The following is an 18,376-nucleotide window of genomic DNA, read 5'->3' on the forward strand; positions in this document are numbered from 1 at the left end:
TGCCCAGGGAAACTACACTTTAGAGTATGTTAGGTAAATATTTGCAGCGTGGATTTTTCTGAAGGTGCAGGATTTCTAATCCTCCGGTTTTCATGTTCTAGGCACTTCTTGCTCGGTGATTTGTTTTATTCTTATGCCTTGGCCAATTAAAAGCTGAGATAGAGATCCCTAGGAGAGTATGAGATGTAAATGAGCTGTAAAATGGCTTCTTCCTAGTGATTATCCATGGGAGGCTTGGAACTCGAGGTGGGTTCAGTCTGTTTGGAGGCTTGAGCTGTGCACTTCGGCTGCCTGATGCGAATGGCCCATGGGGAAGGAACCACATACTGATTAAAATGTTAGCAAACAGCTGGCAAGCTCCCGCCCACTATGCAGAGGAGGCAAAAATATTTATTTTTCTTTTTTTGCATTTACAGCTATGCTTGACTATAGCAGGACTCCACTGTAAATGACTTTTTCCCCCCTTCCCTCCAGATGTTTCAGTTGTCAACGTGATGTTCTCCTTCGGTTCTTGGAATTTATCAGACAGATTCAACTTTACCAACTGCTTATCATTAAAAGAGTAAGATTTTATTTGAAATTTGAATATTCTCTCGTTGGTCTTAATTTACTTATTTGTTTGACTCCTCGATTTCCTAAAGAACTCTTGTGAGACAGAACTTTCCAAAATGCCTTTTGGAGCATGATGTAATGGGAGATAGGAGAGCCACTGAGCTAATAAGCTCAGCTCACACATTCTAGCCCTGACTAGTAAACTGGCGCCATGAGGCAGAGAGATCCACTGTGCTTAAGTATTCATACCCACAGGGAAATATGTCTTCCCAGGACCGAGAGGCAGCCTTGAAGTAAGTAAAGAAGAAGAGACAAGCCAGGCATGGTGGCTCATGTCTGGAATCCCAGCACTTTAGGAGGCCGAGGTGGGCAGATCACTTGAGCCCAGGAGTTTGAGACCAGCCTGGGCAACATAGTGAGACGCCATCGCTACCAAAAAACACAAAAGTTAGCCAAGCATGGTGGTACATGCCTGTAGTCCCAGCTACTTGGGAGGCTGTGGTGGGAGAATCACCTGAGCCTAGGAGGCGGAGGTTGCAGTGAGCCAGGATGGTGCCCTGCATTCCAGTCTGAGTGACAGAGTGAGATTGTCTCAGCCAAAAGAAGAAGGATTGCTGCTAGGTTCTCTCCTGATTGGAATGGCTTCGGGAATTTGGGCGGAACGAGAAGCCTTGAGCGTAGGGGTAAGAAATCATACTTGAGAAGGACAAGGTGAAGTCCCTTTCACCAAAAGAACATGTTCCTGATGGCCCCCTTTTCACCATCTTTGGCCCCTTTGAGCTACACAGGCCCCTGAGTTAGTGCCAAACCTCGCTCCTTGCTTCTAAAGCAGCAAGAGGACAGAGGAGGTATGTTTCTCAGATGCCTGACTTTCCAATTGGAAGTTAGGATGGAGGCCCGCAGGGCACCTTGGGAGGCTGCGTGAGTAGCAGTGCTGTAGATCACTCCATGGTTTGATTGACCAGCTACGTGAGCTCCAAATGGGAGTTTCTTTTGGCCTGGCCTGGGAACCATGGTTTCTATGGGGAAAATGGATTTGAACTTGAAGCTGAGCTGGGAGGCTACTCTTGAATGATTAGAACAAGAGCCCCTGGGCCTCTTCTCTTCCACTGAGGCACTTTGAAAAAGATGACACAAGGCCCAGTTCAATGATTGCTAAGAAACAGAATGAATTTAAGGAGAAGAAAATACAAAAATTGCTACAGCAAGCCTCAGAAGTTCATGAAAATAGGAAAAAAGGGGGAGAATTAAATAGGATTATATAGCTCAAAGACAGTTGAAAGATAACGTAGGCCCCCTGATGCCCAGTTTAAGGCCAGATGAAAGGAACCGACTTGCCCCAGGTCCCACAACTTGGTAATTAAGAACCAGACCTCAGACCTAGGTCCCCCGGGGAGGGTGAGCCCCCTTTTCGTAGGTAACAGCTTCCTGTTAGGAAAGCACTTAGTACAGTAATCACACCCCGGGGGTAGAAGAAGCATGCAAATCACAAACCCGCTTCTAGCTCACTTAGGTGGCCGGATCCACGCAAAAGCCAGTGTGTCATCTCCTTCCATGGAAACTGCAGTTTCTGCAGGTCAGAATCTCAGAATGTTTCCTCATTTCTTGGAGAAGGTATAAAACAAACTGGGTCCCCACGCCCTGCACTAGCACCCCTTGCGAGAGCTAAGGCTTCCTCTGGCCTCCCTTGGCCCTGTTTCCAGATCAACCCGATTTCCCTTTTTAACATTCCTTCTCATAAGTGCTTTTCAAGTCCTCCACAGTTTACCCAATCATGATAGGTGATTTGATTAGTAGACACACAATTCTTCCTTAATTTGATTATAAAGCAAACACAGGCACCTCATTGCCTCTGCTTGCCAGCTAACACTTCCTCTCTCACATCTTCCAGGCAGTTGGCAGTGTGACTGCTGGAGTGAGTGAGGGCTTCCCGATTTTGGAAGGCAGGGTGGGTAGAGGCAGGGAGAGAGAGAGATCCGTCTCCAGAGGGACTTACTTGAGGGTAGACAAATAGCAGAACTGGATTCAGAAACAAATTCACTGGGTTCCTGTTATCTACAGACCAGCAGGTGACCCAGCTTCAGGTTTCCATGGCAACACCCCTGCAGGTGCCATTCCGGCCCATCAACCTGAGGGCTTCCAAGAGCAGGGCACAAAGCCTCACAGGAATGTCTGTCCAGGGATTTTTTTTTTTTTTTTTTGTCTTCTCTTAAATGCTTGCATGCCACATCATAGAGGAAAATTCTAGGATGTGAACGTTGTCCTAAAATGCAGGAATTAAGTCAGTTTTCTGTGTTGCTAGATGCCCAGCATGCACAGAAACTGGCTGTGCGTGGTGTAAAAGTGCAAGAAGGTGTATCCACCCCTTCACAGCTTGCGACCCTTCTGATTACGAGAGAAACCAGGTAAAGTGACTTTTTTTGGTATTGTAAGGCTTAACCGCTGGGCACGGTGGCTCATGCCTGTAATCCCAGCACTTTGGGAGGCCGAGGCAGGTGGATCACCTGAGGTCAGGAGTTCGAGACCAGTCTGACCAACATGGCAAAACCCTGTCTCTATACAAAGTTAGTGGGGCATGATGGCACATGCCTGTAATCCCAGCGACTCAGGAGGCTGAGGCAGGAGAATCGCTTGAACCCGGGAGGCGGAGGTTGCAGTGAGCTGAGATCGCGCCACTGCACTCCAGCCTGGGCGACATAGTGAGACTCCGTCTTAAAAACAAAACAAAACAAAACAAAAAACAGATTTAACCAAAAATAAATGTTTGTGACTGCCTAGTCCTACCTTCTCTTTTATGTTTGTTGCACACTTTGAATTTACCACCCATCTGAATGTTGAAGGGATGTTCTCCATTCCAGGAACAGTGTCCAGTGGCTGTTGAGAAGACATCAGGAGGAGGAAGACCCAAGGAGAACAAGGGGAACAGAACCAACCAGGCTTTACAGGTCAGACCCTATTTTTGTGTGGTTAAGGGGAAAACCTCTCTTTGAATGACCATGACAACAACTCGTACTACTTTGGGTTCCTTAAAAAAATTCTCTATTTTACTTTCTACCAAAATTCCCTTTTGTATCTTTGGTTTTTTAACCAAGTTTCACTTAATTAGCTCAATACATCAAAGGCTGGACAGTCACATAAAGTAAATTAAAACTCTGTAATTATGAAAAATGATGTTGCTCTGGTCGAAATAAAATTGTAAAGGTGACTTTGCGGCTCACTAGGGAAGAGCTAGAAGGAAGTTTTAGCATTCCATCTGAGGGATTTCAACTTGCACCTTATATAATTGATTTCTGGGGGTTATGTACGTGGATGGGGGTCTGTGCAAAGTAACCTCAATTCGTTTGTTTTTTTCAACTTCGTTGGGGCGTCTAACCAGTAGTGAATGCTGCTAAACCAGAATTGTTATAGAATGTGTATTTCTCTCGCCTTCTCAAAAGCGGTTATTGATCCATGAACTTTCTTTGGAAATGCCCCTTATTTTCTTCATAGTAAATTACTGAACCCCCATGTCAGTCATGTTTGAAAAGAGGGGACGTGACAATGTAAACATTTCTAGGCGGAACACATGTCGCTGTGCTTACAACTTTACTCAGTCAACAAAAGTTCATTGAGCATCTGTATGTGGTAAAACACAAAAAGAGGATAAGTCCTGCCCTCGCTAACCTTGGAGTCTAGCAGGAATAGATAAATTTAAAATGACAGCTCTAGGGAGAAAAAGGCTCCATTTTTCGTTTCTCTAATCTGTGGTTTTGACCTCTCCATTTGCTGCTACCTAAGGTCAAGTGCAAAGGTAAATAAGTAGCACATTTTGAATCATTACTGAAAAGTTGATAGTAACTTCAGGTGAATTAAGTAACAGGCAGAGGGAATGTGAATCAAATGGACATGAAGTTAATTAAAGGCATTAGAAAAGCTTGATGCTCAGGTATCTCCAGGCTTTAGCAGTCTTTGAGGTCTTGTTAAATAATGGGCTCCTTTTCTCATCCCGTTGGTTTGGAAAACTAAGACACAGTGCCAAGGACTTGGATCAGGGAGACAGTGGCTTTGTGGCTTTTTCCTTTCAATTAAACTTGGTTGTTGTTCCAGGGTTTGTTTGTTTTTTAGTTTCGATAAAATACACAAACAAAATTTACCATTTTTATTGCTTTTAAGTGTACAGTTAGTCATGGTAAGTACATTCACATCGTTGTACAACCCATCTCCAGAACTCTTTTCATCTTGCAAAACTGACACTCTATACTCGTTAAATAATAACTCTTCATCTCTCTTTCCCCCCAGCCCTTGGAAACCGCCATTCTAATTTTTTGTCTCTGTGAATTTGACTACTCTAGGTACCTCATATAAGTGAATTTGTCTTTTTGTGCTGGCTTCTTTCACTTAGCATGATGTCCTCAAGGTTCATCCATGTGGTAGCGTGGGTCAGAATTCCCTTCTTTTCTAAGGTTGAATAATATTCCAGTGTATGTATATACCATATTTCGTTTATCCGTTCATCCATGGATTAGCACTTGGGTCACTTCCACATTTTAGCTATGATGAATAATGCTACTAGGAACATGAGTGTGCTGCTATTTCTCTGAGACTCTGCTCTCAGTTCTTTTGGGTATATGTCCAGAAGTGGAATTACTGGATTATATTATAATTCTCTTTTTGGTTTTTTAAAGAACTGTTGTACTGTTTTCCATAGCAACAATACCGTTTTGCATTCCCACCAACGGTGCACAAGGGTTCCAGTTTTGCCACATCCTCACCAACACTTGTTATTTTCAGATTTGTTTGATAGTAGCCATCCTAATGTGTGTCAGGTGGTATCTCATTGTGATTTTGATTTGCATTTGCTTGATGATTAATGATATTGAGCATCTTTGTATATGCTTGCTGGCCATTTGTATATCTTCTCTGGAGAAACGTCTAATTAAGTCCTTTGCCCATTTTTTAAATTGGGTTATTTTTGTCATTGTTGAGTTGTAGGAGTTCTTTATGTATTCTGGATATCAGCCCCTTATCAGATATATCATTTGCAAATATTTTCTACCATTCCATAGGTTTCCTTTTCATTCTGTTCACTGTGTCCTATAATACACGGATTTTTTAATTTTGATGAAGTCCAGTTCACTTATTTTTTCTTTTATTGCCCATGCTTTTGGTGTCAGATCCGATAAATCATCGCCAAATTCAGTGTCATGAAACTTTCTTTCTATATTTATTAATAAAGGTCTGTAGCACTTACATTTTGGTCCCTGATTTATTCTGAGTTCATTTTTATATATGGCATAAGAAATGGATCTAACTTCATTCTTTTGCGTGTGGATATCCAGTTTTCCCAACATCATTTGTTGAAAAAAATGTCCTTTCCCCATTGAATGGTCTTGGCACCCTTGTTGAAAATCATTTCACCATATTTGTGAGATTGTATTTCTGGGTGTTCTTTTCTATTCTGTTGGTCTGTGTCTGTTTTTATGGCAGTACTGCACTGTTTGATTACTGTAGCTTTGTAAAGTAAATTTTGAAATCAGGAAATGTGAATCCTTCTACTTTGTTTTTCTTTTTCAAGATGGTTTTAGAAAATAATAAACTTTAAAGGCCGGGCGCGGTGGCTCAAGCCTGTAATCCCAGCACTTTGGGAGGCCGAGACGGGTGGATCACGAGGTCAGGAGATCGAGACCATCCTGGCTAACACAGTGAAACCCCGTCTCTACTAAAACAATACAAAAAACTAGCCGGGCGAGGTGACGGGCGCCTGTAGTCCCAGCTACTCGGGAGGCTGAGGCAGGAGAATGGCGTAAACCCGGGAGGCGGAGCTTGCAGTGAGCTGAGATCCGGCCACTGTACTCCAGCCCGGGCGACAGAGCGAGCCTCCGTCTCAAAAAAAAAAAAAGAAAAAAAGAAAAAAAAAAGAAAATAATAAACTTTTAATTTTGAGATAATTGTAGATTCACATGCACTTGTGAGACAATAATAGTTAACATCTTTTACCCAGTTCCCTTTAATAGTGCTGTCTTGCAAAACTATAGCACAACATCACAGTCAGGATATTGACGTTGATAGCAGTCAAGACACAGAACAGCTCCATCGTCACCAGGCTCCCCAGGTTTCCCTTTCACAGTCATCCATTTCCCTCCTCCCTCCCATTCTCCATCTCTGATGCTTGGCAACCACTGATCTCGGCTCCATTTCTATAATTTTATCATTTCAATAATTTTATATAAACGGAATCATCCAGATGTACCCTTTGGGGGACTGGCTCTTTTAACTCAACATAATTCTCTGTAAATTCATCCAAGTTCTTTTATGTATCAATAATTCATTCCTTTTTATCGCTGAGTCGTGGTCCAGGCAGCAGCTTTTTAAACTTCTTTAATTTTGAAGACAAATATCATAAAGTCACTACATCCTGGTTTCCTGCAGTGCATCTCTCTGCACCCTTTGAACTGTGTGGTTAAAAGGATTGGGGTCACCACAAGAGAAGGAGAAGGCTGAAAATAAACAAAAGCCCAGATCTGTTTTCATTGCTTCTCTGTGGATTACCCCTCTAAGTATGGAGAGAGACATTTTGTTGATCCTGACATGTTTTCTTTAAATATGTGACTCAGAACAGAATCTCTCTTTTGTTTGATAGGGAATGGAGTGTTGTTTGTCACAGGAGGGATTTCTCGTGCTCTGTGAAACACTGCTGTCTTTCATTATCAGGTGGAATGTGTAACATTCTGGTTTCCACTTTGGGTCTTCATGTTGGCCTTGAACAAAGCACCCAATGTCTTTGTGATTCTTTCTCTACCAAAGAAGTCACTCACAGCTTTGCTTCAATGCATCTGCCCACACCACATATGTACTGAGTACTTCCGGTGTGCTAGGCACTAGGAATGGGGCTTCTAGGATCCTGAACTTGGGTTGATTCTTTCCAGAGGCATTTATTGCATGTTATTAGATGCAATTATACTGATCTCCACAGATTCCATGAGGAGGATTCAGATGAATCAGGCACATCTCTGGCCATCAGTCTCAAGAATCTTATCCATGAGTACATGAGTAACAATACAAGATTTAAAAAATGTTAACATAGAGAAAGTACCAGAAAGTATACAGAGAACCTGTCTGTGCCTGGGGCTTTGTCTTAGTCCTTCCTGTTTGCTTAAACCCAGTGCCTTGAAGTTGAAAACACTTAATCAGTGTGGTTGGTTAAGTCTTTGATTGATGGATGGATTGATTGATGCAGATGGCATTTCAGCCCACCTTTGAGGACAAGAAGCATCAAGACACATGAATGCGGGTATTCGAAGCAGAGGAACCGGCATAAGCAGAGTGTGGGGGTAGGAGCCAGAAGATTCCAGGACACACACTAGAGGAAACCCTAGGTAGGCACAGAGGATGCAGGAAATTGTGAGACCCAAGGTTGAAATGACCCTGGAGCCTGCAAATAGGGGGCCTTACATACCAGCCCTATGAGTGCTGACTTTATTCTTCAGTGGCAATGGAATGCTATTCAAGGTGTCTTATTTTATTTTTTTAGTGTATGAGTTTGCTCATCCAAGGATCTGGTACTTATGAGGTAGGGTCCTGGTTGAATCCCTGCTAGACCGGTAGCCCTCACACTGTTTCATGACCCCAAGACCTATCCCTGTATCCTGACCCTGAAACGTATAGCATCATCTGCCAAGGGGGCTGCGTTACAGAAAAGCATGACCACAATAGAGAAATGAGCTCAAAAACCTATGTATGACCTTGGAGGAGGAGTATTTCAAGCTATAAAGGCCAGTGTCTGACCGTCTGTCTGTTTCTCTCCACATATCTAGTAGTTGAAACCTTGTCAGGGACCGTTGGCCCTGTGACCCTGCCCTGACCACTTCTCCTTCCATTTCTTAACATTCTCATATCTGGTGTCTTCACCCACTGAGACCAGTGATAGCTCCCCTCTCTTTTGTGCATTCAAGGAGAGATTGGGAAGATTTATGATGTGATGTCATTCTAATATTTGTTATTACCTCAATATGCTTATCACTGTAGGGCAGAAATAAACCATACAAAGTCATATCTCCTGGCAATTTACATTCAAATGGTTCTTCCTCTACCTTGCACCTCCTCTTCTCTTCCTCCATCACTTTTCCCCCCCCAAGATGGAGTTTCACACTTGTAGCCCAGGCTGGAGTGCAATGGCACAATCTCGGCTCACTGCAACCTCTGCCTCTCCAGTTCAAGTGGTTCTCCTGCCTTGGCTTCCCAAGTAGCTGGGATTACAGGCTCTCGCCACCATGCCCGGCTAATTTTTTCTGTTTTTAGTAGAGACAGGGTTTCACCATGTTGGCCAGGCTGGTCTCGAACTCCTGACCTCAGGTGATCTGCCTGCCTTAGCCTCCCAAAGTGCTGGGATTACAGGCGTGAGCCACCACACCCAGCCTCTCCATCACTTTTAAATATGCATTTTTGATCTCTCACAAGCAATCCAAATGAATGCTTTTGGGGACCTTGCCTTCAAGAGTGAAATTAAATTTCACATATACCTTGCTAAGTAGCTTCTATGGGCCTAGCATAGGGCCAGGTAATGTAGAATTAACTTACAATCATTTATTCAAAATTTGTTTGTTGAGCAACTACTATGTGCTAAACAGGCAGGCAAAATGTGTGACTGCATGGAGCTTACATGGTAGAACTTACAGTATTTTGGAGGAAATAAGATTCATTTTCATGAAGCAGTTGAATGTGCACAACAGAAAAAGATACAAGAGAGAATGCCAGAATGTACTCAACTGAACAGTGGTAGCTAATATTTCCTGAGCCTGTGCCATGCCCTGAGCCAGAGTATCTAAGCCTCACAATGGACCTATTTTCCCCATTTTATAGATGAGGAAATTTTAGCTCAGAGAGAGTAAATGGTAGGTAAGAGATATGAATCCAGGTAATCTGACTCAACATAGTTTTAACCATTACCCTACATTGTATGCCCTAAATTGAATATAAACATTGGTTAAACCATACTACTGATGATATTAATAAAAGTCAGCCTGGAAGAAAGGACTCTAATATTGGCTTCTCTTGGCATTAGACTGTCAAAGCCTGCTCCCAATCCATGCCACACATGTAGGGTGGGAGTAAGACCTCCAACCTGGCCAGGATGTGGGAGGAGTGTATTAACCTCAAAGACATGGGAGAAAAGGTTGGGGCAGGGTGTGGTCAGAGGGAAGGAGTCAGACCCAGACACAGCTGGGCATCTACTCCAAGACAGGAAGAGCAGAAGAGGCTTAGTGAGGCAACTGAGGCCCTGGGGAGAGGGGAGCAGCAAGAATCTCATGCATGAGTTGAATCTCGGCCAAGGGGTGGACTTTGAGGGGCTGGGTTTAAAGTGGAATCAGGGCCCTCCACTGGCTGGGAAGAGCTGCCCTCCCTGGCCCTGGAGTTTTTGGTCACCCAGTCCAGGTCTGGGGAGCCACACTCAGAAGGCTCAAGCGCGAAGAGGACTAGTGGATTGTTCAGAGGGTGGGCTTGGCAGCCAAGTCAGCCTCCTTTTAGAGTCTACAGCTCAGAGAAGTGAGTCTTGATCTCTTCACACAGGGCATTGGTCTGTCACCTTCTCCCTGGAAGTCTCAAGCTCTGTGTCCAGAGGCACTGCTCACTATTGGCATTTCCAGGGCCAACTGAAATCACATCTCAAGTTCCCTGGAGCCTGTACCAGGGGCCCCCGTGAAAAGGCGTTTGTCCCAGGGGCTAAGCATCAAATGGACAACCATTTTGTTCCATTTCACGCTCTATTTTTTCTTGAGTGGACCTGTATTTTGCTATTTTCTTTCCATATATCACCTCCTTTTACTCTTTCCCATTTCCACTGCTGGTTACCACTCTTATCAATTTATACATTTCATTAATATATTAGTTCCATCGTCTTCTCAGTCATTAATAGAGATGTTAAATAATCCTGAACCGAATACTCACTCCTGTAGGGCCCTCCAGGACTCTTTCCTTTAATTAGTTGTGCTACCTTTCATCTCTCTAATGTCCTTCGGTTTCAGATTTCCAGCTGGTTTTGAATCCATGTGACTTTTTATCTAGTCCTGTTTGAACTAATTTCACGAGTGAAAATCCGAGAGATGTTTTACTGAGTGTTGATTCAGGTCCAGGCCTAAAGAGAGCTTTGCTCTATTCAGATTTTTTGTAACAGATTAATAGAGTACAATTTGGCCTTAATAAACTGAGCCCTCCTAATGTACCTCTTTCCAATATTCTTTTCAATCATAGCAGTATTTTCTCCATTAATGTCATGGTAATTTGAATTGTGTTGACGTCAGACTTCACAAAAGGTACTCTTACTGTCAGAAGTAATCCTCTTAGACCTTTTCAAAGATAACTATTTCTTAGTGGTTGTGCTATTTCCAATATCCTATAATGACTTAGTTCAAAATAAAAAATAGGCCGGGCGCGGTGGCTCAAGCCTGTAATCCCAGCACTTTGGGAGGCCGAGGCGGGTGGATCATGAGGTCAGGAGATCGAGACCATCCTGGCTAACATGGTGAAACCCCGTCTCTACTAAAAATACAAAAAACTAGCCGGGCGTGGTGGCGGGCGCCTGTAGTCCCAGCTACTCGGGAGGCTGAGGCAGGAGAATGGCGTGAACCTGGGAGGCGGAGCTTGCAGTGAGCCGAGATCGCGCCACTGCACTCCAGCCTGGGTGACACAGCGAGACTCCGTCTCAAAAAAAAAAAAAATAAAATAAATAAAAAATAAAAAATAAAAAGGATTGGGTATTCTATAAATCTCCTAATTAACCAGTTTCTAATGTGCTTTCTTATACAAAACAGGGAGTAAAAACCAGAGCTCATAGTAGTTTATTAAATAAGTTCAAATTGTGCAGCCGTTTTAAAATAACCCTGAATTCTTTAAAATGTAACCTACAGGAAGTAGACTATTCTGAGGTTAATTGCTGGAAAACATAGGGCTGTGTTGGTTATAGTCCATAGTATTTTGATTTGATATATAGAAATCCTTGGACATAGGGTGAGGGAGGAATCCCACTACAGGGCTGCAAGAATTTGTCTCTTTGTATTGAGCTCGATTATGTTTTAAAATGAACCTCCTCTGAAATGTGTAAGCTTGTAGGGCTGGCTACTATATGCTAGATTTTATGAATTAAAACCTCTTGATAAAAATACAGAATTGATCGAAAATATTGAATGTGTAGAACCTTTATGGGGAGATGATTCTTTGCTCTTTTGTCTGTACTGGATTTTTCAAAATCTTTATTGGTAAAAAGAAAGAATGTATTTCTAAGAATTGTTGCAGCCATACAGTGCAGCCTTAGAGCTAACCCCATCTTTTATTTTTAAAATGTTGTTTTATACCTGCACTATTTATTTAGGGAGGTCCTCCTGGTAGCTCTTTAACCCATTTATTAAGATTAGAAGAGGTTCTACCAGCAAACAACACACAACTAATCTGACCCTGTTTGAAAGCAGATTGGAAGCACCCACTTTCACAAGACAGGCCAGGGCCGGATCCCATCCTAGACGGCCAAGGGAAACTTCTCTAAACAGTAGGGGTTTAAAATCTTTTTGAAGTAGCAAGGCTGTCTCCACTCAGGGAAATAAAAAGTTAATAAGATGATGTGGCGCGTCCTCTGATGGTGTTCGCAGAGCCATTTAAGGAGCAAAATATAACTTCCTTAAAAAATCTTTTTTACATTAGTTGTAAGGCTCTCTTTATCCTCTGCAGAGAGTGGAGAAGTAGCATTTACTTGGCATGTTTGAAAATTTTGCTTGAGCAGACATCAACAGTATAAATATAAGAAGCAGGAAGGACTATCTAGAAAGAAAAGAAACCTCGGAATCATAGTTGACTTGGATGCAAATGTGAGTCTGCACTGAGGTTTACATAAAAAAAGAAAAAAAATTCTATCTTGCTCCCCTAAGAAGCCAGTAGCCTCCTCTAGAGCAGAGGTCAGCAAATGTTCTCTACAAAGAGCCAGGCAGTAAATATTTTAGGCTCTGCGGGCCGTATGGTCTCTGCTACAGCTACTCCACTCAACTGCTGCAGGGAACAGCAACCAGAGACACTACCCAGACGAATGTTTATGGGTGCTGAAATCTGAATTTCATGTGTTTTTATATGTCATGAAATATTATTCTTCTTTTGACATTTTGTGATGGACCATGTAAAAGCAGGTAGCGGGCAGGATCTGGCCCACAGACTATAGTTTGCCAACTCCTGATCCAGTGCACACATAGATCATGTGTCCCCCACAACATCTGGCCTAAGGACCCTGTAGGTGCTCAGTAAACACTTGTTCTCTTAGCTGTCACCATGTAAGAGCGAAGAGTAAGCCTTTTGCTATATAACGCACACTTGACATTTGCAAGAGATTTATCTTGAAGGCTTTGCTAATCCCCCCATTCCAAGTACCACTCTAGCAGATAATTTCCCCCATAAAATGCAGTCAAGTATAACAGAATAATTAAAGTGACCCTTTCAGGCCCTTAGTGATTTTATAAATACAGGGCTAACGTCCTTCACAAAGTGATTAAAATAAATTCTGCTACCAAAATCAATTCTGTGTCACGTTACATCATTGCTTTGATGACATTAACGATGAATTTACCTCAATCTGCAAAACCAATCCAAAGCGCTGATGAGTGATGGGGACTGCCGGGCCATGTAGCACCTGTGTGTGCCGAGGAGCAGAATGAGAAAATGTCTGTTTCAGCAGGATAGGCAGCCCCTGCAGCCCAGCAATGCCACCCCGATGAGTGTTCCATGCACAAAGGAGCAGAGGATACTCAATTGCTTCAAGAAGCAGGTATTAGGCAGGTGTTGGACATCACGGACTTCTCCCAGTGGCTCAGGGGCTTCTTCTTGGACTTGGTCCTCCAAGTGGATGCACTCAGCATTTAGAATTTCACCAAATGTCATGTGATTAAGCATCTCTGGTCCTTGGGGTCATTTTCAAATATCAAGACTGTGAGTATATTCTGTGATGGCAGAGGATATAGGGGGAAAAAAGAGTGTGAGAATGATGTTCACTCTTGCTGAAGATCTGCTGGACTTTCTGTTGGCTAGAGTCTTAGAATCTTATGTCCTGTTTTGGTCACCATATTATAGAAGAATACAGACTTGCTGAAAATGGTCTACAAAAGAACAGTAAAATTATCAGAATGATAGACAGTAGCATCTGTAACAGAAAAGTGAAAGAAATCAGGACCGTTTTATCTTGAAAAGGGAAAATGATTCTTGCTATCAAATAAAGGGCTTTTTTTTTTTTTTTTTTTGTAAGGGAGAATTTGATTAGACATCACAAATGGAGAAGTAAGGTGGCATTCGCCTACATGATATGAAGCTAGGTAGCAAGGGACTCCAAGGGACATGTTCTTGACCTTAGGCCTGATAAAGTCTATTGAAATTGCATACCAAGAAGGAGGTTGTGGTATCTACAAACCATGGTTGGCCACAGTGGTTCAGACATCCAACTGCTTGATATTAGTTGACTGAACAGGTTGATTTCTTGAGGTTTTTCCCCCTGCAGTATCCTCCTGGATTCAAATAGCTTCACTGTAACAAAAATATGAACTGCTTTCTTGGGAATTAAATTTATCTGGAATGACATTTATTTCAACTTAATGATGAGTCTGTCATTGGCCTATGGTCAATGTACTCTCTTTTCTTTGATTTTGCTTACATTGTGAGCCTCCAGAGGCTGTAAGGCAGTGAACATTTTGAAAACTCTAGTGATACCTCGCTCTTCAGACAGAATGTCAGACTCTTCAACTGTATTTTCAACTGTCTTGTGAGACAAAAACTAATTGGTTTGACCTCATGCTGTCACATGTTGAGAGACATAAATCTGCAGCACTCTTCCTTGAATTCATTGATTTCATTAAACACTGTCTGCTTGTGTTTGCAAAATGTTGTAATTTCCCAGTGATTTCTTCGAACTGCAGCGCATAAACAGATTTTTTTTTTGGAGTGATGCCATTTCTTAGCTTTGATCTCCTGTTTTAATCTTTTGTTTCCAATAGGTCTTCTACATTAAGTCCATTGAGCCACAGAAAGTATCGACATTAGGGAAAAGCAACGTGATAGTAACGGGAGCAAACTTTACCCGGGCATCGAACATCACAATGATCCTGAAAGGAACCAGTACCTGTGATAAGGATGTGTGAGTCAAAATACTAATAATTTATCCCGGGTCACATAAAGCTCAAACCTGTGCCAAAGGAATATCAATGTGATTATAACCTTTATATAGTCAAATTATTGCCATGCACCAAAGCAGACCAATTAGTCAGAGTATTTGACATAACATAATTCCAACACGTAAAATAATTTTCACAACTGATCTGAAGTTCATTGTGAGAGACTCTGTTCTGTGTTATTCCCCAAAAATCTCAGTATATAGTCATTTCAGGATGTTGCCTGTTTTGGGTCTTGATTCATCTTCAGTAACAAAATCAAGTATATGGAGTAGTAAACATCATTCTTTAGGTGATGCACTTGGAAAAATAGTTGAGTACCTCGAAATTTGATGGGGAATTTTTTGGAGCAACTCTTCCAATGTGCCACCCAAAGTTGAAAAAACAAAACCTCTTGGATCCATTCTATGTGGACATTTTGTTCTTTGTAGCCTTCTCTTTGCTGGTTTGGTTTCAGCCTCCAACAATTAAATTTCTACTACATATAATGGTAGTAAAAAAAGAACACCCCAACATAAATATCCGGTCAGTGTATGCCTTGAACATTATTATTTGTGTCACTTCTTTCCCAGACTCATCCCATCGGTGAAACTTGGAGAAAGAATTTTCAATTTCCACCGATGTCCTTGTGCAAATGGTTACTCCCCCCTCAAAAAAAAAGAAGAGATGTGATAACTGCAGTCATTAAATAACACAACAGATTATTTGAGTTTTCTGCTTGTTAACTTGTATAAGTTTGGGCTAATTTGAAGTAAAAGATGTTACAGTCTACATAGAGGATAATACTAAGCTTATTTTCATCATGGAAATGCATTTAAGACAATCTGCTGAAGCGTGATGTTTTGGTTTTTAGCTACTAAAACAGATTTGTACAGCATTCTAATCTGCCATGCTTATTTACTGAATTTTCTGCTTTAATTCATGTTCTGCACATCACTGCCATGCCCTTCCCCTCATAGCAGTAAATCTGGAATCTCTGTGATCTTGATGAAAAAAGCTGCTCATCGGTGGCTTGCCCGTGTTCTGCTATTTGCCAGAATTATCAAGCACACATTAGAGGCTGTATCTATGCAACATAGGTTTTTTTTTGTGCTGTTTATCCTGGCTAAATACCTTATTGCAAAAATCTTTCATTTTGTGTAGCGAAATCTGTGAAGTTAGACACCTGTGTATTCACTGAAAGGCAATCAACTTCATGGAAAATAAGTAGTTTTTCAGAGCATTACCCTGTTTCTGACTCTTTATGTTCTCATTTTAATTCCGAATGTGTCTTGAGATACTGCAGTTATTAAATTAAATGACTAGGAGACCTTCCTGCATGTAGCATTTCGTAACCACATCTGTGTGGTGAACCCAGGTTCACAAGCAGTCAACATAATACTCAGTTAATTCTATACCTGAGCCCAGGCTATAATCCCAAGCTCTTTTCATATAGTACTTTTAAAATGGGAATTATTTTAAAGAGAAAAATACTAGTAGTGGAATGATCTACATTTTCACCTCTCTTCTTCTAAAATTTATAAACAAGCTTGAATTTTAATGTTCAACCACTATATGATAAATTTCCTAGAGCTTTGCTCTGAATATAAACCTGAAAATGAGCGTTTGAGGTGGTGTAAGTACAAACTGACTCAGATATTTTTGAATTTGCCTTATCCTAAAGGGTTAGTGATAGCTTTAAAGTTAATCATCATGCACATGGCCTTTAAGTAGTAATAATAGATTCTCATGTAGCATGATTATACTGAGCATTATTCAGACACAACCCAGGCTTAATGATTTGTGCTTTAGAGGGTCATTGTAGACACACAGAGGAAGCTGCAGGTGACAGCAGGAATGTCGGAGAAGGCTTCGCTCTGACTCTGAAAGGGTGCCAAGCGTCAGCTCCTGTTGGACGTCGGGAGCACCCTGGACAGCCCCAGCTAAGTCCCAGCCTGGAGACTCCTTAGGGGGCAGGTTGGCCCCAATGCTGATTGATTCTGAGATGCCTGGGCTCTTGGTTTAGGCCCCCTTTGAATGGCAGAATTTCCATCTCTGTCTGGTGCTGGATTTTACCCTCTCAGTGCTTGACTAGGGCTTTTTTTCCTTAAGCTTTTTATTATGGAAACTCAAACATACAAGAGAGATGAGTGTAATGAGCCTCTCTGTAGCCATTCCCCGTTTCAAAGCCTATCAACATTTTGCCAATCTTGCTTCATCTCTCTTATCTGGGGTTTTTTTGGGGGGCGGGGCATGATGAGAACCAAACACCATATCCTTCACTGTTAGATACTTCAGTATCTCTCTAACAGATAAGCATAATGCCATTATGATACTCAACAGAATTATCCATAATTCTTAATATAATGTAACCCCCAGTTCATGTTCTGCTTTCTATTAGTACTTCTTCCAGGCAATGGTTACACCTCTTTCCTTTCTCAGTTCTGAGGGCAATGCAAATAAGAAAGATAAAAATGTACTAAAGAAAGAGGAACCCAGCCCCTAATAATACCCAACTTGGGTCATTGGCCCCTGATGAGTCAGTAGTTGCCTGCAGCTATTCTGCTCCTTCATGAAGTGTTGTAGTTCAAGTGAAATTCATCTGCTGTCACCTTGGGTAATCAACTGTGCTAAGTGTCTGTGTCATGTGAGAGTTCTTTTTCTACTCCTTTCTAGGATACAGGTTAGCCATGTGCTAAATGACACCCACATGAAATTCTCTCTTCCATCAAGCCGGAAAGAAATGAAGGATGTGTGTATCCAGTTTGATGGTGGGAACTGCTCTTCTGTGGGATCCTTATCCTACATTGCTCTGCCACATTGTTCCCTTATATTTCCTGCTACCACCTGGATCAGGTACTTTCTAGATTCATAATCTTTTTCTCTCATTGTGGTTAAGGGTCATATGCACAAAGATCATTGATTTATTCAAGTAAATTCAGAAACAGTAGTCATTCCAAATTCCTCTCACCAAGTTCTCCTTAGGATTTATTCCTAGAAAAATGCATACCTGACAAGGCATTTGCTTCTCATGCTCATTGTGAATGCTATGAGCACATCTTTTTCTCTTCACCATGGCTGCTGGGAAACTCACAGCTGAAATGTTGGTCTAGGTTTTTGATATAGATATATAACACTCTTTACTATGTGTCCCTCCTGCTCATAATAAAATGCTTCTTTCTTACCTCTTTCATTTTACAGTCTTTAGAGTAAGCTGTTTTGAATTCTTTGGGGGAAATATTGGGAGCTATCAAAATGAAAAGCAGAATCAACATTTTGAAGATGTTCCCTAAGGGGGAGATGGAAACCCCAAAATAAACTTGCCCAGATAAATCCAATATGTTAAGAAAAACATTTCTCTCTCTGGTTGAATGTTTTTATTTATTACTATTATGTATTTTTTACATTTTCATGAGTGCATAATACTTGGACATGTTTATGGGGCACATGTGATATTTTTTCTACAATCATACAGTGAATATGTAATCATCAAATCAGGGTAATTGGTGTATCCATCGTCTCAAGCATTTATCATTTATTTCTGTTAGGAATATTCCAATTCTACTCTTCTAGCTATTTTTAAATATGCAATAAATTATTGTGAGTTATAGACACCCTACTATGCTACTGAACAATAGATCTTATTCTATCTCATTGTATTTTTGTAGCCATTAACC

At 41.5% G+C, this 18,376-nt stretch overlaps 1 protein-coding gene across 1 annotated transcript in view; it reads left to right on the plus strand.

Annotated features, from left to right (window-relative positions):
- Positions 1–18,376, plus strand: part of PLXNC1 (plexin C1) — a 156,962-nt gene that overhangs the window by 74,154 nt on the left and 64,432 nt on the right. Inside the window, 5 exon segments of the mRNA NM_001261691.1 lie at positions 475–562; positions 2,855–2,957; positions 3,411–3,497; positions 14,547–14,686; positions 17,376–17,555. Coding sequence (NP_001248620.1) covers positions 475–562; positions 2,855–2,957; positions 3,411–3,497; positions 14,547–14,686; positions 17,376–17,555 — 598 coding nt within the window.

This window comes from Macaca mulatta, chromosome 11 (assembly GCF_049350105.2).
Source record: "Macaca mulatta isolate MMU2019108-1 chromosome 11, T2T-MMU8v2.0, whole genome shotgun sequence".
In the NCBI taxonomy this organism is placed as follows: domain Eukaryota; kingdom Metazoa; phylum Chordata; class Mammalia; order Primates; family Cercopithecidae; genus Macaca; species Macaca mulatta.